Source organism: Neophocaena asiaeorientalis, unplaced genomic scaffold, assembly GCF_003031525.2.
Source record: "Neophocaena asiaeorientalis asiaeorientalis breed wild unplaced genomic scaffold, Neophocaena_asiaeorientalis_V1.1 scaffold67, whole genome shotgun sequence".
Classification (NCBI taxonomy): domain Eukaryota; kingdom Metazoa; phylum Chordata; class Mammalia; order Artiodactyla; family Phocoenidae; genus Neophocaena; species Neophocaena asiaeorientalis.
In genome coordinates, this window is record NW_020173731.1 from 8,824,411 (window position 1) to 8,846,268 (window position 21,858).

At 48.5% G+C, this 21,858-nt stretch overlaps 1 protein-coding gene across 1 annotated transcript in view; it reads left to right on the forward strand.

The window, feature by feature from the left end:
* Positions 1-21,858, forward strand: part of PLXNA2 (plexin A2) — a 209,143-nt gene that overhangs the window by 83,389 nt on the left and 103,896 nt on the right. Inside the window, exon 4 of the mRNA XM_024751074.1 lies at positions 12,707-12,841. Within this exon, the coding sequence (XP_024606842.1) occupies positions 12,707-12,841 (135 nt within the window). The remainder of the gene's footprint in view (positions 1-12,706; positions 12,842-21,858) is intronic.

The window sequence follows — 21,858 nt, forward strand, 5'->3', positions numbered from 1 at the left end:
CCCCCTCCCCCCCCTTTTTTTTTTTTTTTTTTTTTTTTTTTGCAGTTTCTCTGGTACTTTCCAGCTCACTGCCAAATTGTCAAAAGCTATGAGAGGCAAAGTGCTGTTCAGTTAATGATTCCAGTCCCTGGAGAGGTGGAACGCTCTTTTAAGAGAAAAAAATAGAGAGGAGTTGGGGGTGTGCGAGGGGCAGACAGGGGGATGCTTCAGTACTTTAAACAAAAGCTAAGCTGCAGCTCCTTCTAGCTCTTTTTCAGGAACAGATTAGAAGTGGGGAGGTTTGCCCTGAGCGGCCTTCTCTCTGTGGGGAAAGGCCTGGAGCCTCCCCCTCACTTTTCTCTTTTTCACAGAGTAGAAAGGGTCTGAATCAGAACGCTGCCATCCTTTCAGGCCCAGGGGCCTCCACCCTCTGTGTCCCCAGCGTAGGAGACCCCAGCAAAACCATCCCTTCGCACTCAGGGAGGCTGCCTGCAAAAGAAGCCTGCAAGCTCCCACAGTGCAAAGGTTCCTGCGTTCCTCCGCTCCCTCCACAACCCCTCCTCCTTCCCCAGCTGCTCCCTTGGAAAGGACTGAGAGTAGGGTGTGACCGATGGCCCCAGTGGACCCCTGAAGAATTCCCTCCCTGCCCAGTTTTCCTCCTCAGTCTGGTCCCACCCAAGTCTATGGATTAAGAGCAAACCAGCCCAAAATTCTTCATCTCCGTGCAGCCCTTCCCAGCATTCCAAATGCTTTCACATTCCTTATCTAATCTGTTCTCACCACAGCCTTGTCATGTAGGCTGTGCTGTTTTTTACCAGTTTTGCAGATGAAGAAAGTGAGAATTAACTCCCTTGGCTGAATGCCCTTGTGTGGCCTCCGCCCCCAGCGAGTTAAGACATCAGCCCTGACTGGACAGTCAACACCTCTCAGAAGGGAAGATTGAAGTGTGGGGCTTGAAAGATCTAGAAAGGAAACTGAAAAACCTCTGTAGAGGCTGCCCTCTTCATAGAGACGAGACCTGCGTGCCCTTTAATTTCCGTCACCTGCAAGTGTGATCTGCCTTTGGGCGGGGCAGGGGGTATTTTTTAAGTTATTTTGATTCATATTGTCCCTAGAGCAGTTCCCTGCCATCCTGATACCTCTCATCTGTTCACATCCTCATACAAAAATTCTATCAGCTGCGAAAATGCAGCCGCACCTTGGGTGCCATGGTGTGTGGCTGCCCAGAGCCCAAGAGTTCATAGCATCGTGGTAGTGGGATCCTCTCAGGGGTCGGGAGGATGGGCAGGGGCTTCACTTTGCTGACCCACTGGATGTTCTGCTAATGCTCACAGAAAAGACGGTACAAGGTTTGCTCCGTACAAGGCTTCCTTCCTTCACTACCCGCCCCCACTGAGCTCCTGGCACCTGCTTCACTGTTGTACCCGGGCACCAGCAGGGGCTCCGTGCTGGCACTGTGCCCAGCAGCTGTGGGGCGTCAGCACAGGAGGGGGCGGGCATCGAGGAGAAGCAGGGGTCCGGCCAAAGAGAAGTTGGTGACGGGGAAGGGTCTCTGAGCAGCAATGCCAGGGCGTGCAGCTAGAGTCCATGGCAGATCGAGCAGATGAGACAATCCTTGCTCACCAGCCCCACCCCATCCCACCTTGATTAGAATGATCTGGCCCCAGAAGAATAGCAATGAATTAATTAGGGGTCTGTTGTCATGAAGCAGCTCATTATTAGAGTCCCTCTCCTGGGAGGGGAGATGGGGAAAGGTGTGAAGATGACAGCTATTCAAACAGAATCTTTTAAAGAGCTCGACCCTCCCTCAGCTGTCTGTTCTGCCCTTGGGCTCTGCCAGGAAGTCAGACACACCGAAGCCTACAGGGCTGCCCTGCACTGCACTGGCCGCCCCAGATTTCAGGGGGTGGAGGCTTTCTGGCCTCACTTCCCTTCCCTTCTCTGACCCTGTTTCTCAGACCCCAACTCTGACCCCATCTTCATGACCTTAACTCTTGCTCTCCGTCTGCCTTTGAGCCAGCAGAGCTCCAGCTTAGTGGCCCTGCAGTTCTTTTCAGAGCAGCACCTTGAGTGTTTATAGTACTTTCCTCCTAAGAGCTCTTAGCAGTCCAACGAGAGCCAAAAAGATCATTCCAAGAGACACTAATGCATACAGTGTGTTTGTGCTCCAGGTTCCAGAAGATTCGGTTGCAGGGGGATGCACGGAACAAGTTTCCCTCCTCTCCCCAGTCTTTTCTAGAGAGTTGAGTTCTGACTCTCTGCCTACCAGCTCTGTGACCTTGAGGAAGTTTCCTCACCCCTCTGTGCCTCAGTTTCTCATCTATAACATGCGATAACAGGGTTCTTGTGAGAATTAAATGAGAAGAAGTGTATAAAGCCCTCGGCATGGTATCTAACAATAATAGGGGTTAAATAAATGTGGGCTCTGACTTCTGTTCCGCTCCTGCCTGGTTTCAGCAACAAGAATCCACCCATTCCATCAGCCTGTGTTATTGAGGTCCTGCTCTGTACACAGTAGTACCCAGTACAGTGAGGCATATGGAGCTGCACAAAACACTGTGTCTGTTTTCTAGGGACTTACAATCTTAGGAAAGATAACTGCACGTGTTCACAAGTAACTGTGCCAAGAGTCACACTAGATACTGTCGGAGTTCAAAGGAGGGATCAATACAGGCTTCATGGAGGAGGTGGCATTTGGGTTGGGTTTTGAAGGATGATTAGGATCTAGGAAGTAAAATAAATTCTTAAGCAGAGGCGTAAAGATCAAGAACCTGGGGACATAATTGGAAAATGGTCAGAAGGCCGTGTTAGCTAGACCCCTGAGTGACAAATTGAGGCATGTGAACTTTTCTAAATTATCAATAGGGACAATTAAAGGTATTTTGTGTGTGTGCATGGATTCATACGATGATTTCCTTTTTTTTCCGTCTTCCAAAAGTAGTGTATGTTCATCATAAAAAAAAAATAGACCGAGATAAGCGAGAGAGAAAATTACAAGCACCTGAAATTTAAGGATTTTGCATACAGAAAAGGCAGGATCAAATAAGTGTTTTAAGAAGATTAATCTGGCAGTGTTTGGTAGAAGAGATTAGAGCAGGAATATGCTGGAAGCAAGGAAATTTCTCAGGTTATCGCAGTAACACAGATAAGAGGCAATAAAGACTCAGACCTAGCCCGTTAGCAATGGGAAGAGAAATACAGTGACATGGATGTGCTTCTCTGTTACCACGCATTTTCTGCACCATGGTAGACACATGCCACATGCGTTTTTTTAAAATGACTTTTCCTTTTAAAATCTCAGGGAGTCTCCTGCATTCAGGCACAAGCCCAGTGTCAGATAGCCGCGCTCACAAACCTAGACCTCCCTTCGCATCCTTCCAGCCCGAAATGCCATCCTCAGCGTTAATGAAAGCACGAGATTACTGTTGCAGATTATAAAGTGCAGCGCAATTTTAGGCCATTGAAAAGAATAAGTTAATTAAAGAGGGTAATAACCCTCTCGGGCGCCCCGCCCTTTGCTCCTTTTCCAGCTGCAGGTGGCCTTCTCTGTCACACTGGAGGAGACAGCTATATGATCTATTTTGTTCCCCACGAGTTATCTCCAGGGACACCCAGCACTTTTTAGATGTAATTTTTAGTCCCAGTGCAGGCATTGTCCTCTTGTTTGACTTAGGGAAAACCGAGGCCCCAGAGGGAGGCAGAGTGAAAGAGATGAGTACAGGCTTTGCAGTCAGGCAGCTGCAGCTTGGAGCTCTGCTGGGCTCCTTCCTGTGTCACCCTGCTCTAGATAGTTTACGTTTGACGGGAAGGCCTACTGCACAGAGTTTTCAAGATTAGCCACGTTTGTATCTCCAACTCTTTGCACACTGGTTGTCATGCTCAATAGATTTTCCATGAATACGTTGAACTAATTGATAAAGGGAGATAAGCGATTCAAAGCCCTCTATATGTCCAGTTCTAGGAAGTGCTAGTTTCCTTCCCCCCACCCGCAGCTCCCCCTGGAAATTTTCCAAGGTAGTAGTTAACCTTGGGCATATGTCAATATGCCTCGTCTTCACTGCATCCTATTCCAGAGCTCGGTGAAGGCTGCATTGCCTCCACATGGACCCTAAAGGTTGCTTCTAAATCATTCCCAGTTCAAAAAGCCTAAGAGGTTAGATTCTATCCCGATACAGCCAGGGCATCCCCAGGCTGGTAACCTGGGTGTGATACCTTGAATGGAGATTCCGCGAGTCCAACATTGCTAGACTTTTGGGTAAACAGAGGTTCCGATTTAGCAGGAGATGCTCATTATTCTTTATGAATTCCTCCTGCTACCCCTCTGTGCTTCCCCCAACTCTGTGCACTCCCGGTGGATTATTGCTTTGCTGCTGCGTGATTTGATTTCATCTGAGGCTGCTTAATGCTTCTTCCATCCCTCGCCGTGTTTATCTTATTGTTTCCCAGAACAATCAAGTGTTTCCTCTGCCCCTGGCAGCTTCAGCTTGTTCCCAGAGCCTCCTGACCTGCCCAAGCAGCCTTGAAAGGTGGGGCTGATCTAGGGTCAGAGCCCTGTGCTCCAGAGCTGCCCCATGTCATTCAGCTCTATAAGCTCTACTCCCTTGTCCTGGGCCTTGGAGCTCCAAGCCCTGCCTGACAGAGCGAGAACCAAGAGATTGGATTCTGGTGCTTCTGGGACTTGATGTCACTCTCCCTTGAGTCGTAAAGGGAGAGGCCCCTGGGACAGCAGCTGGTGCCCTTGTAAAGTGCAGTTTGTCCTTCACCCCAGGAAGGTGTGAGGAGAGGCTGTTCCTCGCGGTTCTGTGGGCCGCTGGATGGTGATTGCTTGGTCGTCTACCCCTGGCTGATGAGAAGCAAAGAAGCCATGACTTAGAAGGGAATTCCACTGCAGCCAACCTCCCCGAGCTAACCCCCAAACCTTGCTCAGAGTACACGCTCAATAAATATCCACCACATCCCCGGTCCTCATAAGCCAGAATTCTTAGACTGTCCCAAGGTGCAGAAGTCCAGAGACAGGTGGTTCCTCTAGGGACCTCCTCCCTCCCTTCCAGGAGAAAGCCCACCATGGGCTGGGCTTCTAAACTCCAGGAGCCTCTAGCCCCGTGCACCCCCTCTGCTAGCTCACCCACCCCCAGCTTAATATCTAGGGCAGATTCCTGACATGCACAGAAATAGAAATAGTTGTACATGGAAATGTCAATCTCCAGTGTCAAAGCCCCTGTGATTGGCCGACAGCTCACTGGGGACCAGTGCTGGAATCATCTGCACGTGTGTGGGAGGATGTGCGTGCGCATGTACACAAAGGTGTGGGCAGCCAGAATTCTCAAAGTTTAGCACACCTTGGTGACCTCCTTCCTTCTCGCGGACAGGAGGGGTCCTTGGCTTCCCCCCTCTTCCTCATCTCTCCTGGCTCCGTGCAACCCACAGGCCAAGTTTTCCAGGCTCCTGTGTTCCTCTCCAATCATCCACGCATTTAGGGGCAGGCTCCCAGCTGTCCTCCAGGGAGCTTCGGCCCACTGGACTGTGACTCTGCATGGATAGTTAATGTTTGCACATCTTGGGGGCTGAGAGGGGACATGAGCCAGAGGCACCCTGGAAGTCACTGCTGGCTGCTTCTGTGTGTGTGTGTGTATGTGTGTGTGTGTGTGTGTGTGTGTGTGTGTATCTATGTATGCATGCACGTGTAGTGTGTGCAGGATAGAGGGAGGAAGAATCTCAGAGACTGACTTTACCAAAGACTTCAATCTATAAACAATTCGGGTCATGAAACTCTACAAAAATAAACTTCAGCATGAATCCTTGCCCTCGCCACTCAATGCACAGCTGCAGACACACTTGCTCGTTAACTCATTCCCAAGTTCAGCCTGAGCAGCACCAGGCCTTCTTCACCTTTCCTCTCTTTAAAGGTCTCAAAGTATACACACACACACATACATATACACATACACACACGCGCGCGCGCACACACACACACACACACACACAAACACTCATAAGCCCAGAATCCTGAAGCCAGAGATAAAATCAAATAATAAAGGCCTCCTCCAAAGGGAATTTTAGGACACACGGTGACGAGACCTGCTGAAATTGTTGTTGAGCCCTCAATGACTACATGTCAAAAACCTCATCCTCTCCAAATACTCAGGTCTGACAAACCAAGTTTCCAAGAAATCTGGGCTTGGACATAACAATAACACTTTTATATTTATATCACACTCTAAGGTTTCCAAAAAACTCACATTTCCTTCCCCTCCTACTTTTCAGTTTAGGTATCACCTCCTCCAGGAAGCCCTCCCCTCGGTCCAGGTGAGGTGCTGCCCTGCCCTCCATGCCGGCCTCCCTGGGATCCCCATGCCGGCCTCCCTGGGATCCCCATGCAAACCTCCTCTCACACGGGGTGGCCCAGGTGTATGTGACGACTGATTGGATTGTCTGCTTCCCCATTCCTGGGGCTTCCTAAGGGGATCCTCTCTCGAAGTGTCCCCGGCTCTTAGCACAGGCCTGGCTGACGGGAGGCATGTCCTGAATGAATATCCGACAGTACCGAAATTTGCAGCCACAGAAACTATCACACAAACAAGTGAAGTGACTTGTCTGAAGTCACATAGCCGATTATTGAGAAAGCTGGGATTAGATCCCAGCCCTGCGGATGCAAGCCAGTGCCTCCCTCTGTGTGGTGATGTCTCTCAAACCAATGTATTTCCTACTGAGAGGCCCAAGAAGATTCCCAACTCTATTGCACTTCAGCAGCTCTTGCAAAAAAAAGATACTCCTACTGCTACTACTAAATAATAAAGTGATGTTAGAGTGTCAAATCCCAAGTAAAAGCTCCATAATTTAGGACGAACTAGGGAAGAAATTGATGCATAAGAAGAAGAGTTTGGAGGGGCCTGCAGATAAGCTAGTTAATTGGATATGCTGATTTAAATTGGATAGTCAAATAAAGAGGCTGTCATTAATTTCTGTACAGACCTAGCTGTGATTTAAAGGAAAGCTACTACTAATAGGATTACTATTTCATTCTCATTTCAAAGAGGCCCCTCCCACCAGGAGGACCAGACAGTAAATCTCCCCTGGTTTTCACCTCACATCCTCCTGCCCCAGAGACAGCCCTGATAAACTGCCTTTTAACCTCCCAGCGGGTCCCCCCAAATTAGGCTCTGAGTTTATTGTTGCCTCTAGGAAGTAGGTGTTTGTCCCACTTTGGCCACTTCCTCTTTCTTTGGGGTCTGAAAGAGGAAGAGCAGCTAAAGAGAGGATTTGGACTCTCATCTGCCCCATCTGCTCTGTTCTCGGCTGCAGTGAACGGCTGTGTTCACACATTATTATCTCTTAGGAGAGTCACAGAGTGGCTGAGAATCAGGCTTTATGTGGGAAACCCAATACTGCCACCCTTTAGCTGTGTGATCTTGGGAAAGTCACATAACTCTCCATGCCTCCAATTTCCCATCTGTACAATGGGAATAATAACAATGTTTACCTCATGGGTTCTTGTACAGGTTAAATGAGTTCATTTTTGTTAAGTACTTTCAACAGCACCCAGCACATGGTAAAAGCAATAGAAGTGGTAGCTATTAAATTCTTTGGGCCAACAGGGCCCTTTGAAAATCCACCAGGATCATCCTCACTACCTTCAGGCAGGGCCACATTTAACCATGAAGCAAAAGAAGTCATCCCGGGGCTTCCCTGGCGGCACAGTGGTTGAGAGTCTGCCTGCCGATGCAGGGGACGTGGGTTCGTGCCCCGGGCCAGGAGGATCCCACGTGCCGCGGAGCGGCTGGGCCCGTGAGCCATGGCCGCTGAGCCTGCGCGTCTGGAGCCTGTGCTCCGCAATGGGAGATGCCACGGCAGTGAGAGGCCTGTGTACCGCACAAAAAAAAAAAACAAAGAAGTCATCCCATGTTCAGAACTCTCCTGAGAAAGAAGATACAGTCTTCTGTGGTCACCCACTCCGTAGTCAGGGCTCCTCAAGACAGGAATTCTTACTAGAGCTAGCCTAAATCTCCTTGTACGATGGTTTAGGCACATTTTGTCTTTTGCTTATCTTTGTAGAGACTGTCACCCTCCATTGCAGCACACTGCCCTTCTTATCCCACCTTCTGAGCTTTGTCCAAGCAAATTGATACCACTAGCTCTGCATGTCTGCTGAGGTCAAGCCCTCCCAGGAGAGGAGGAGCCCAAGTAGAAAGACGGGTTGAAGTGACTGGCTTTCCCCTGTGTCAATCACCTCCCTCCTCTGACCCTTCTCCATGCTCCTCCTCTGCCTGGTTGGATGCCTGGCTGGGGCCTGTGCAACTTGGTCTGATAGTGCCCTTCTCTTGGATTAGATTCATGGCCTATTTCAGTGTACTGTTGTCCTTGTGGTCATTGAAACCTGGCCCTGGAGACACAAGCTCAGAAGCTGAAGAGAACTCACTTTGTAGGATATCACAGAATAGACTCAATCTGCTGCAGTTTTTCTTTGGTTTTTTTTTGTTTTTTTTTGCAGTACGCGGGCCTCTCACTGTTGTGGACTCTCCCGTTGCGGAGCACAGGCTCAGCAGCCATGGCTCACTGGCCCAGCCGCTCCACAGCATGTGGGACCTTCCTGGACCGGGGCACGAACCCGTGTCCCATGCATTGGCAGGCGGACTCTCAACCACTGCACCACCAGGGAAGCCCTGTGTTGCATTTTAAAATCCCAATTTTGTTTGGGACTCTGTCACAGTCTCCACCACCACCCTGTGTCTGGCAAGGATGGAGGACAGCATTGAACCTCAAAACTTCTCATCCGAGACAGAGAAAGATGGGGACTCGTGTGCTTGAATTACAGTAGGGCCCACCTTTGTCCCTCCTCAGTCACAGGGTGTTCTTTTCATCAGCCATGTGCTTTCCTCTGGACCACACTGGCTGGAGCTGGTGGGAGCCCCAGGTCCACCCCTGACTAGCTATGTCCATGAATGGAAGCACGTGGATGAGATGGGCTCCAAAGCCCTACAGCTCTGGCAGTCTTCATAAGTCTGTGATTCTCCTGTGATAGAGCCTGAGAAGATTGCTCCTTCGTGTTATTCAGAGAGGAAAACTGAGCCTTGGGGAGATGAGGTAGCTGACGTAAAAGTGTACCATTAGGCAGAAATCAAGCCCAGACAAGAACACAGTCAGAGCAGAAACCCAGGAACCCTGAGTCCCACTTTGGTGTATTGCCTGGAGGGAACAAAGGGAATTAGGGAAGGGAAAGACCTCTGCCGTCCAGTTGGCCTCCCCTGGCTTCTGCCTGCCAGCCCTGCCACCACCTCATTCCCTTTGACCCCCAGCCTCCTGGCCCCCTTCTCCATCTTCTCTGTCCTCCTGTTGGTATCTTGGAGAGCTGCACCAGCTCAAGGCAGATAGCATGGGATGAGGGAGTAAGTAGGGGTGCACAGACTTCTTAGGCAATACCGCTCTTCATTCCAGGGATTTAGACTGAATGAAATAGGATAGCTTAGTTCAGGTTCAGTACCAAGAACATTTTCTGTTCTGGTTTGGTTTCAGCTCTGGTGTCTGAGAGTTATATAGGTTTGATTCTGGCTTCAACTGCTTTATTGAAAGATTGGGATTGTAGACAGAAAAAAAAAAAAAACTGTTTAGGTCTCTTATTCAGAAAAAAGTTAATGGCTGGGATTAGTCCTAACTGTGATGCAGCAGAGTATGTGATGATAAATCATCTTTGGTTCAATTCAGCTCCAACCTTGCCATGGGTACCATCTAGTCCTGGGGACCACAAAGGGCCAGACATGGCTTTCCTCCTTCTGACTTTGTGTGCCCAGGCTCTTGGGGACGAGGCTGCTTCACCTGGCAGAGGGTTAACCGGCCTCCCCAGGTGGGGAGATCCTGGGCTGGCCCTGGCGTGGGAGGATGGTTCCTCAGTTCCTGGGGCTGAGCCAGTGCCCGGAGGAGACTGAAACATCCCTGGAGAGGAGCAGCTGTCACACGAAGGGTGGTGAGAAGCACTGGGACATTTCCCATTTGGAGGACAAAGCAATGCTTGAACTCTCCCATTTTATGGAGAGGGAATATTGAGGTTAAGCCAACAAGAAATCATGACTATCACATCTCCCCCTACCTCCTGCAATAGCCCGAGAACTTTTGTGATTAAAAGCTACTATATTTCTAGAAGGATCTCATGGAAATTTCGGATTTGTCCATCTGAGAGAGAATGCTGCTCTGAAGGTTAAGGGGAACTACTTTAATTGTGGGGCATTTTCCCAGACTGAGACCCTTCTTCTTCCCTCTGCTTGAATCCATCATGAGATTTGCTCCAGGGTGGAAGGCAGTAGCCTCAGCTCCACACCATCATTCCTGACCCCAGAGTCTTCCTCTGCCCTATGAGAATGAATTAAATGACCCCCTGACCCCTCCCCTGGAAGGAGGTGCTTTAGTGACAGTTGCCAAGGCAACCGCTTAGAACAGCAGGAAGCCACTAAAAAGGCAGAAAAAAGGTTGAAAGAGGAGCTTAGGAGAGAAGGACAGTCCAACCCACAGTGGGGAGTTACTGGGGTAGGAATGGCTGAGGGCAGAGTTTCTTCGGTTCCACTGAGGTCACCTCCTCATCTTTAAGCCCAGAGCTCTCCAAGTCACCCATCAAAGCAGACAAGGAGAACCTGGTACCTCTGACTCTTAGCCCTGCTCCATTGTTCCCACTCCTGGGGTCTAGGCCCAGGGCCTCAGGCAGGAAAGTGCTATTTCTGCCACTAGGAACTCCAGAACCACTGTGCCCCATCCCACAATGGGCTTGTGGTCTGCTTCTCACTCACTCCAATCCAGCCCAACTCTGGGCACAGATCACACCCTGGCTCAGGCCCCTCAAGTACACAGATTCTCAGGAGGGTAGAAAAAATTGAATAGAAGCATTGGTCCTACCCTCCCAACTCTGCAAGAAATAATGCTCTTGATCCTCTCTACTCAGCCAATAAAAACTGAACATGTATCCATTCATCCATCCTTGCGTGTTTATTGTGGCGTCAGGCACCAAGCTTAGCCCTTGCAATGAATAAGTCATGGTCCTTGCTCTCAGGAGCTCTCGGTGGGGTGGGAGAAATGGGCAGAGGGAAGAAGATGGTTAGAAGTCCAAGAGAGAAATCAAAGGGAATAGGAGGGAAAGACTTCAGCTTAAAATTGTCCACAGAAAATTGTCTTTTGACCTCACTTTGATTTAGCACTAAAGAGTCCACGATACTTTATCAGTTGGTTCATAGTTCATGTCCTTTCAACAAGCATTTCTCAAGCATTCCCTTTTATCCATCACCAGCTGTGTTCCCAGCTCCATTCTAGTCCTCAGAGGCTCGTCCTCAGAGAAATAGAAAGCCTTCCCGCCTTCAAAATGTTGGCAGACTTACGCACATGCGAGACAATTAGAGAACAATTTAAGTAGGTAGTCAATACACGTTAGCTAGTGCGTATACGGTGAACAAGTCAATTGATTATAATCCCAGGACAAAATGTCTGGTGGATAAAAAGCCATCAGGGTGAGGAGCAATTAGTGTGGTGGAGAGACTGGGCAGGGCTTCATGGGGAAAGTGAGCTTGAGCTAGAGGGGGTTTAGTTGGACGGAGGACAAAGAAACAAGCCAGGGTTGGCAGTATTGGTCAAGAGTCAGCTGCTGTGTTGGGAACAGGAAACCTAGTGGTGAGAGCACATTCAAATTATGGACTCCCTGCCATCAGCATTTTGTCCTTAGGGACCTCTCTCCGCTGAATTTCCAAATTCTGTGTAGAGCTTAGACTAGAGGAACACTTCTCAAACCCCCAGACTAGCAACATCTACATCAGCTGGGAATTTGTTAGAAATGAAAATTCTCAGGCCTCATTCCCACTGAATCAGAAACCCTGGTGTGGGCCCAGGGGTGCATTTTCCCAATCCCTCCAGGTGGTTCTCAGGGCATGCTGGTTTGAAAACCACTGGGCTACAATCAGTGCTTTTAGACCCTGGCCACTCACTAGATTCACCTGGGAAGCTTTGAAACCCAACGAAGATGCCAGGGCCCCAAGCACAGAGGTTCTGATGAATGGATCCAGCCATATATTTTTTTAAACTCCCCAGATCATTCTAATGTATATCCAGGGCTGAGAGGCACCAGACTAAATGACCTCCAAGTCCTTTCTGACTTCTTATCCTGGGACGGGCTCCGAGGCTGATTCTCAGATTTTTGTTCTCAGGGATTCCCGGCTCACCAAAATCTCCTGGTGGATTTGCACACATTCAGGGGATATATTTGGGGTCAGAAAGACCTTTCTGAGATCCTAAAATCTTGAATCTCTTGATGACCAGCTGTCTGATGGTTTGTATGCTGGTCCCACCATCCTCTCTTACTTGCCCGAGGCAAAAACACTCGGTGCAGGTGTTGATTCTCCTACCCCAAACACAAATAAGTGCACACTTCCACACACCCTCATCATGCAGTGCTATAAATATATGTACACACACACAAGAATAACCGTATAGGGACATTCAGATCACACCTAAAAATATATACGTGCACACAAACTCACCATCAGAAGTCCCAGACCAGCACACTCAGACTGCTTGGAAAAGGATTCCTCTTGGTGGAAGTTGGGCTGTTGGAATTAAGAAGCACCTCTGTCTTCCCTGTAACCTAACCTGCTTCAGGGTAGCGCTTGGGGGGCAGGATGTTGGGATTATCTTCTATAAACTACCTGCAGGTAAACCCACAGGGGACCACTGAGTACAGATGCCCTTTTTTCTTTTGCAGATTCGAGCCGATGGTCCCCCCCATGGTGGGGTCCAATACGAGATGGTCTCCGTGCTCAAAGATGGGAGCCCCATCCTCCGGGACATGGCCTTCTCCATTGATCAGCGCTACCTATACATTATGTCTGAGAGACAAGTAAGTGCTGACACACATCCCTCCTTTCCAGAGCCCAGGAGGAGCAGATAACCAGTGACCTTTGTTCAGAAGCTATTCCATCAAACAAGAGAGACCCCTGGGCCTGCTGCTCAGGGGTCCTAGGAAGCTTTTGCAGGGAGTCAGAGAGAAGAAGCAGTTGGGGCCAGCCACTTCCTGGAGCCTCTCTTTAGGCCGCAGACCCTGTCTCAGCATGTGATGAACAGCCCCACAAGAACGGGCCAGACTGCATGAAGCAGCTTGGTGTGATTAGGAGGTAGATTTACTGCTCCCGAGCCGACAGTCTGCTGCTCAAGGGAGCCAAAGAGGTGTAAATAATCCAGGCCTCCAGGCTGGGAGAGATGGACCCAAGATAGGTCCCCAGAAGGAGATAAAAATCTTGGGCTGAGTCTTAGACTGATGCAGGGTAGAAGCTGGCCAGCTCTGGGAAGCTGCAGCTCTTTCTGCAGAGATGGGAAGGCCTGAGAAATAGAATTCTGTCCTTTTCTGGGTAACACCTGAGTGGATTCCACACTCTCTTGGATGAAATGTTATTCCTTTGGATTATATTTGACCCGAATATGTGAGAGCAGAGAGAAGGCAAATGCAAGGAGAGCCATGGTGAAGGACAAGAGAAGGACAGGGGATCCCCCAAATCAGTGGAGGTGCAGGAAGCAAAGCTTAGACCTTAGGAAAGGCTGGCACCTTCCATTCATTCAGTCAGCAGGTCAACAGTCAGCAGGACTGGTGATCTTGACATTGACCTGAACATGGTAAGTAAGATAAAGGCCAAAGAAAAAGGGGAAGGACTGTGAATCTGTTTTGGTGCTGGGGACACTGACTTAGAGGCTAGACAAGGACGTGGCGCTGGAGGACCAGTGAGCTTTCTCAGGGTACCTCCCCACTCAGGTGTCATTCTCAAAATACTCTGCAAAGATTCCAGGTGTCTGTCATCAAGTTCACCCTGCCCAGAGTTCTCTTTCCCTCCTCCCTTTTTGTATGTGTGAATTCTGAATCGGGGAAAAGGGATGAGTGGAGGAAGGAAGAGGTGAATGGGCACATGATGGCATAAGGGAAGCAGGGATGCAACTTTAACTTGAAAATTAGTTCCTGAGAAGAGGTGACACAAACCATATGCTAATTGTATGCAAATTACATCCAGATCCTCTTAAACCCACCTGTCTTTTTACCTTCTTCCTTGTAACCCCCATGGTTGAGGCGTAAACAAGTCCAGATGCAAACTTGTAACCCTAAAAAAAAAAAAATTACTGGGCATGTATTTATGGGGAACAATGTACTGGAAAAACATCAAAATGAATGGGACTTGGTCGCTACCCTTACGTTGCTTACAGTCTAACAAGGAAATCTTTATCATCAGATTGGAGGCTATAAATCCTCTGCCTTCCCTTCCTATTTTTCTTTGTTTATAAGACAAAAGGTTATTTCTTAAACAAAACTGATAGGTGGGCACCATACAAATTCAAGCAGTACATACAGAAAAGGAAATAACAAGTTCCCAAACCCACACCCCCAAATGTAACACCATGTTAACATTTGATGAACACCATTCCAGATGCTTCTGCAGAAGTATCTACAGATAGAAGGGTGGGTGGAGAGCTAGCCCCCTAGACCGGTGCATTAAAGGATAGTCACTGGGATCAAATAGACCTACGTTAACATGATATTTTCAAAAGACGTTATGTATGGCCGAGGACCAGGCTGGTAACTCTGGATAAAAATTATTTCTTGGGTTCTCTGAACCCCATGAAGTAGAAAAGCAGAGGCGGCAAATAGAGGTGACCGGTGAGACCTCAGTGGAACTGAGAAGATGCCAAGGCACATATTTGGGCTGCATATCTTTTAGTCAAATGAGATGATTTCTGAAATTGAATTCAAAACGTGGCCAAAGAGGAGGGCTGGAGGCTGATAAGTGGCCTTCAGGGAATACAATGACCTCTTGAAACCATATCTGATGTCGTCTCTGAGAGCATCAGCTCTGGCTAAACCAAGTGTCAGCCTAGCTTATTTCTAAATAATCCCTCCTTTGGTCTCACCTTCTGCATCTGCTGCCTGGTTCCTGTCAGTTGGCACCAAACAGAAGGGCTCAGTAGTAGCCAGTCGTGCTGAGCAGATATAGGAAGAATTTGGGTTGAATGCCATGGGGCTATCTTGAATCAGGTGAGATATTAGTCAAGGGAGATCCCTATGCCAGGTGGAGCCGTGATCAGCGGGCAGAGTCGGAGGGGGTACTGGTGGTGGAGCTCGGAGGCCTGTCACTTGGAGAGCCGCAGGCCATGGGGCAGTAGGTAGCCCGGTGATTTCACCAGGGGCTGGGTCCAGGGTTGAAGGCCAGGAACACCTCAGGAGGGCCATCTGTCTGAGGCCAAGCGGCCAAGAGTACACCGGGTGTTCACAGACAGCTCGGACCTCTTAAAGGAAACAGTTGAATGTGTGGCAAGAGAACAGTCAATGGAAATGAAGTCAAATGACGTGGACTCTAGTTCAGCTTTTGCTCTGACTGAGGTCTGAAGCTCTCAACATTTTATAACCGGGTGGCCTTAGACAAGTCACGTCACCTCAGTATGTCTTACAAAGGTCGCTGTGAGGCTTGGCTGAGACAGCAAGAGGGGAATTCCTTTCACACCACCTCACACACCGAGAATACTCATCGTTCAGATTCCTCACGGCCTGTCCCAGCTTTCAGCCTTTATGATCCCATTACTCAGGAGGGTGGTGACCGTGGGTGGTGATTAGGAGGAAGCTAAGTGGCGGCACACCCGGCAGGCCTCAGGCCGAGCCAGGAGGCCTATGTTCTAGTCCTGGCCTACCTCTAACCAGCTGGCTGACCTAGACCCTGAACTTCGCAGGGACTCAGTTTCCTCAGCTTGAAGGATGGAGATAATAAATCGAACTCTCTAGAGGCTCTTTCAGACCTTAAAGAGACTTGTCTAAGGTCTTGGGATCAGGACTCTTCTCCGCCTCCAGAAGACAACCCCCAAAGCACAGGAAACAGCCTTGAGTTTAGACCAAAAGAACTTTCTGAACGAGTTTTATGAGTCCCTGCATGCCCATATGAACTCCTTCCCCGAAGGGTAAACACTGCAATGAGGGTAGAAACGCTGGCGTCTGTGGATAAGCAGATTCCTGTTTTGAGGCAGTCATTTAACAATTTGGAGTTCCCTAAAAGACCTAAGACCTTATAAGACACCGTGGGAACGGGGTTTCCCACCGCCTCACTTTCCAGTAAATCTCTGGGCAGCCTACTCTCACCCCTACCTTCACCACGTCCCCAGCTCGTCTCCCTGTTCCCCTCCCCCTCCCCCAAATCATTGCACCTATTGTATCCTTGATGCCACAAGAGAGTAGAACCAAGTCTCTGCCCTCCAGTTCTGCCTAGACAGGTTTTCATCTCCCCACAGAGCTAGAACAATCCAGTATGGGCTCATGTGTGCTCTCTCTCTCTCTCTCTCTCTCCCTCTCTCTCTCTCTCAGTTAATTAAATGTAATTAAGAAATAGGACTAGTAAGAAGTGTTGGGTCGTTAGTGCCACTGCCTAACAAGTCGATGTTAATGTACTGTTAATAGACCCAATGCTGGCCAGTCCCAGGGGAACATTAGGGAACCAATTCCCCGATTCTACTAATTGCCCAGGTGCTCCACGGATAGGACACCTGACTCTTCCCTACAAAGTCCACCCCAGCTTCCTCAACAGCGAATCGACCGGCAGATGTTATGGGAGGGAATTCAAGTCGCTACCATATCCTCAGTGTCTAATGGAAGTCAGACGGTGGGACCAGGGAGAATCAGGCGACGAGCCAAGTAAAAAAGCAAGTCACAAGATGAAAAGAAACTTGATAGCCCCAGTTTCCACCCAACTTGTCAGCCTGGCCACTCCCAGAAAGGGAATCTAACTCTATACTCAGGGTAGATGGGAAAAATGTATGGGGATGGAAGCAATTATTCTATTTTATACTTTAATTAGTTTGAATTAGCAGAGGGAATAGAGGCATAAAATGATCTAGCGAAGGGTGAAATGGAAAAAGGGAGTCACAGTGGAGAATGGCTCCATGTAGGCTGGAAAGGGCCTTGGGAACAGCAGAAAGGCTGGTGATGGGTGTGTGCGTGTGTGTGTTTAGGGTGGCTGAGGACATGGGATGCTGCTGTCTATTTCGAGGCCTGGAGAGGCAAGATAGCATAGTGGTTAAGAGTGGGAGCATGGGAGTCAGACCGCCTTGCACACAATCTGTCACCGCTTATTAGGCATATGGCCTTGCGAATGTTATTTCACCTCTCTACACCTCGATTTCTTCATCTGTATAGTGGGCCTAATAATGGTGACTGTTGTGAGGATCGAGAGACTATATGTAAATTACCTAGCACTGTGTCTGACACACAGTCAGTGCTTTCAATAAGTGGTAATGATTATTATCATTATCGTATTGTCATTCATAGTATTATTAGAGCTTCTGAGACCCCAGAGAGGGCTAGAAGCATCTCCACTATAAATTACGGCTGAGACAGAGATCCGAGTCTCAGGCAAACACCTCCAACCTGACTTTCCTGCTGCTCCCTCCCAAGGGACACCTCAGAAGCCTCTGGCCTGGCCTAATGACAGCATCCGACTAAGTCGCTCATAATCTGCTATTTATTTTTAAAATCCAGGAATGTGCCCAGCAGACTAAACAGTCCTGGTCCCCTTGATACAGGCGAAGGCAGCCCTGGGCTCATGTGTGAGGCCCAGGAGGCCAGTATTCCAGGCATCTGTGGAGAGAAGGGAGGGGGACCCTGAGGCCTGGTCATCTCCCGAGCCTCCAGGCCCCTGTCTGGCTGCATGTGTGGACACTGGGCCAGAAAGGGGCTATCCCTGGGGCTTTCCATGTCTGGCCTCACCAAGTAAGTAAGCAGGCCTTAAGCTCATTGCAGTAGATGGGGCTGCCATTCTCCAAACAGTGGACACTCAGACCCCAGTTCTGAATGCCCATATGTATGTCAGTTATCGGCACACATTCTGGTTATTTATTGCTATGTAACAAACCACTTCAAAATTGACAGGCATAAAACAACCACTTCCACATGCTCACAAAACTATGTAAGTCAGGAGTTCAGACAGGGTGCACCGAAGAGGGCTTTTCTCTTCTCGGCAACATCTGGATTGGAGCCTCTGCTGGGATGGCATGAATGGGCTGGGGTGACTGGAAATGATTAGGGCTAGAATGATCTGGAATCACGTCCTCTCACATGTCTGGCAGCTGGGAACTAGAAGGCTGTGATCAGCTGGGACTGTCGGCCAGGGTACCTTAGGTAAGGCCTCTCCCTGTGTCTTGGGCTTCCTCACAGCATGGTGGCCTCAAGATGGTCAGACATCCTGAGCATGGCAGCTCATGGCAGACATGGCCGCTCAGGGCTCCAAGAGTGAGTATTCCCACAAATAAGGTAGAAATGTTATTGCCTTTTTTTACGACTTAGCCTTAGAAGTCATATTCGTTCTCTCTTCTACCTGACTCTTCACCTCTCTACCGCCCATCACCCCAGCTGATTCTGATGGGTGTGGCCCATGACCATGCTTTGAGAAACAAGGCACAGGGAAGGTAAATACATGGTTTCCTGTCTCCCAAGTTATGAACCATAGAGCATCAGAGCTGGGAAGGACTTCAAAGCTCACCCATACTGACCCCAGATGGGAAGTATGAGGCCCATAGGACATGCAGCAGGCCAGCTGCCCTTTCAACCTTGTACAACACCTGACACCTAAGACCAGAGTCACCAGAGCTGGTTTGATTTCTCTGAACTCACAGGGAAGTGCCAGTGGCTTTAAAGCTTGCTGTTGATGGACGGAAGGTTGTGTTAAGTCCTAAACAAGACCCACATCAAAGGTGGCTCTGAAAGTGCTTCTGGGAAGCCTCTGAGGGAATCCATCAGGAACAGGGACACACTGCCTGGAAATTGCCCAGACGATGGCATGTGATTTTAAGGGCTGTCCCGGGCAGTCTCCCTGTGCAGTGTTGCATCAGTCCACTGAGAAGATGGTCCTGCTGGAGGATCCACCGTCTCATGCAGGGCAATGGGACTCTACCCTCACGGATGACAGGAAAGTAACTTTTTAATCACCCCCATCTTAAGTAATATCAGAGAGTTGAAGCAAGAAGAACTTTGGCCTGGAGTTATTAGCAATCAGAATTATTTGGAAAGGTTATGAAGCTATCCTTCTCTGAAGGTCTCAAGTGCAGAAGAGACATCCCTGCCCCTCAGCTCCTTGCACTGGTTTAAGACCCTGCCTGGGGTGGGGAGAGGGCTGGCAGGACACAGACCAGATGCCTCTAGCATGCCACCCTGGCAGTGTCCAGCCAGCTTCACTAGAGAACGAATGTTGGTGTCCTTGGTTTGGGGGAGGGCCTGTCGACTCTAAACCTGGACCTAGGGCCAAAAATAAGAAGCATTTTCAAAGGGCCTATTGTGACGTAAGGGCAGTAAGTCTCTCACCTGTGACCAAAGCCACTGAACTGCCAGGCCCCTAGGCATCTGAAGACTTGGGGGAGGGGGAGGGGAAGAAAACACTCTGGGGAGCCATACTTCCAGATGTCCCCTGCTCATTTATTTTGACATCTCAGACTATTATTTTGATCGCGCACATTTGTTTAGTCCCGGCGATAAGGCTTCCCAGGGTGCAGGCAGAGCGTGCCAAGGTGTATTTTTACAAGGCGGTCGAAGTCCCGGTAACAGGAGCTCTCCCTTCTGCCTGAGCTGGGAGGCCTGGGCTGAGCCACAGGGGGGAGAGAATTTGAGGAGGCAGGGGCTGGAGCAGAGCCTGAGGGACTTTGGGGAGAATTACAGAGTTTGCGGATTAGGAAAGTGAGGATAAGCGAATTTCTGCTGTACTTTTGTTTTGAAATGTGTCACTTTCAATCCAAGCCTTTGATGCACATGTGTTTCTGGTTAAGGACCTCAGTGTGGCCCAGGAGCTGAGTGCGCATCTCAGTGTCTTTCCCAAAGGAGGAGGGGAATCTTGCCTCCTGGAGGGGGCGTTCAGGGACTGGTGACCCCCGCCCCCCAAGCCTGGATTTGATTTTTTTTCCTCTTTCTTTCCCCCCATTTCAAATATCAGGGAACAAAGAAGCTGACACGGAGCTGATTCCCTGGCTATTAATATTCTTATTGGAGCATTTTTTATAAATATTTTCATATGAGGAAAAGGAAATGCAAGCCCACCCTATTAATCAGACGCTTGGCTTGTTGTATTTAAGAGAGAAAACTCCAGCCTCTTATTTAAAAATCCTTTGGTTTGGAAAGAAATGATTGAACACAATGCCCAGGCGGGGAGAACTGGTGCCTAAAAAACTCATTTCTCTAAATGGGCAGGGGGGCTGGAGACTCTTTCTCTAATCCTTGGCAAGGGATGCAATTTCTCTTTCTAGATAGGATTGCTGAATGCTGAGACTCTGATTGCCCAGAATGACATGCCTAGGACCAAAAGATGGGAAATCACTATACCTCAGTACTGGAAGGAAAACCCACTTATTTTAAAGATGAGGAAAATGATGCCCAGAGAGGGGAGTCACTTCCTAGATCATGTTCTGAATTACCAGAAGAGCCAGAATTAATCCTAATTAACCTGGCCCAGCCCAGCATTCTTCTCCCAACTTGACAACAGCTTCACCCAACACAGGCAAGATACGAAACTGGTTGGGTTAAAAGATTTTCAATTAAAAAACATTAAAACAACCCGAGCCCAAGGGATTCCCTGAAGATGTTCCCAAGGGTCAAATTAAAATAGGGAAAGATTTGCATCTCATTTGCATACACAGACTTATTTATTCAACAGACCATTAAGTGTCTACCATGTATAATGCATAGAGCTGTCCACTGACAAGTTATTTGCATATGCAGATATAGAGAGGGCAGTCTTTCTAAGTAATATTCCAGCAAAAGATCTTATAAATAGGGTTGCCCTGAAGATAGGTACTGTCCTGATTTCTTTCTGCTCTTTGCAATGCAACAACAGCACTGTTAAATGTGCTTTTTTTTTTTAACATCTTTATTGGGGTATAATTGCTTTACAATTGTGTTAGTTTCTGCTTTATAATAAAGTGAATCAGTTATACATATACATATGTTCCCATATCTCTTCCCTCTTGCATCTCCCTCCCTCCCACCAATTGGATTTATCCTGTATGGGAATGTCTGTGCTTCTTAAATGTATTTTTATAGAGAGATAAATAAAATATAATCCCTGCCCTCAGGGAGGCCACATTCTGGTGGGGAAGACCGATACATAGATAAATTACAATATAGAGTGAGCAGTGCTACAGCAGAGATATACAATGTGCTTCATGACAGAAGTAACTCATACTAATCATGAAGAGCCCTGTCCTTGTCCCTCCATACTTGTGGTCACTCAGAGGACACGCCCTCTCTCTGACACAGCAATCCAGAGTTGGTAGAGCTTCAGAGACTGTCTAGTGAAAGGCAGTCCTTCCTTTTATAGATGAGGACAGGAGACCTGAGGGGGAAGTAACTCTTGAGACCTTGAGATGGGAGTATCTACCAAGCCAGGGTGTGAAGAACAAGATAGTGGTTGGTGATGAGCAGTTTCCTGGCATCCATGAAGAGCATGGGCTCTAGGGGCTGCCTGCCAGCCTGCCTAGGTTCAAGTCCTGTTTCCACCACTTACTGCTGTGTGACCTTAGGCAAGTTGCTTCACCTCTCTGTGCTTCACTTTCCTCACCTTTAAAATGGGAATAATTATGACATCTGCTTGAGGATTAAATTAAATGAATAATTAGTACATTAAAAAGCACTCTGAAAAGTTACCTGGCACATATTACCTGCTTAATAAATGTTAGTAGTAGTAATTATATTTTTACGGTTGTGCCCCCATGCATAATCTCCAGGCCAAGCCATGCAAATCATGCTCCAAGTATAGCCACACCTAGAAGAGAAACTTAACCACCATGCCTTGCCTCTCAGCTCTACCTAATTTAAGATGTGTTGAAATCTAACTAACATTTAGGTCGTGTGTTTTT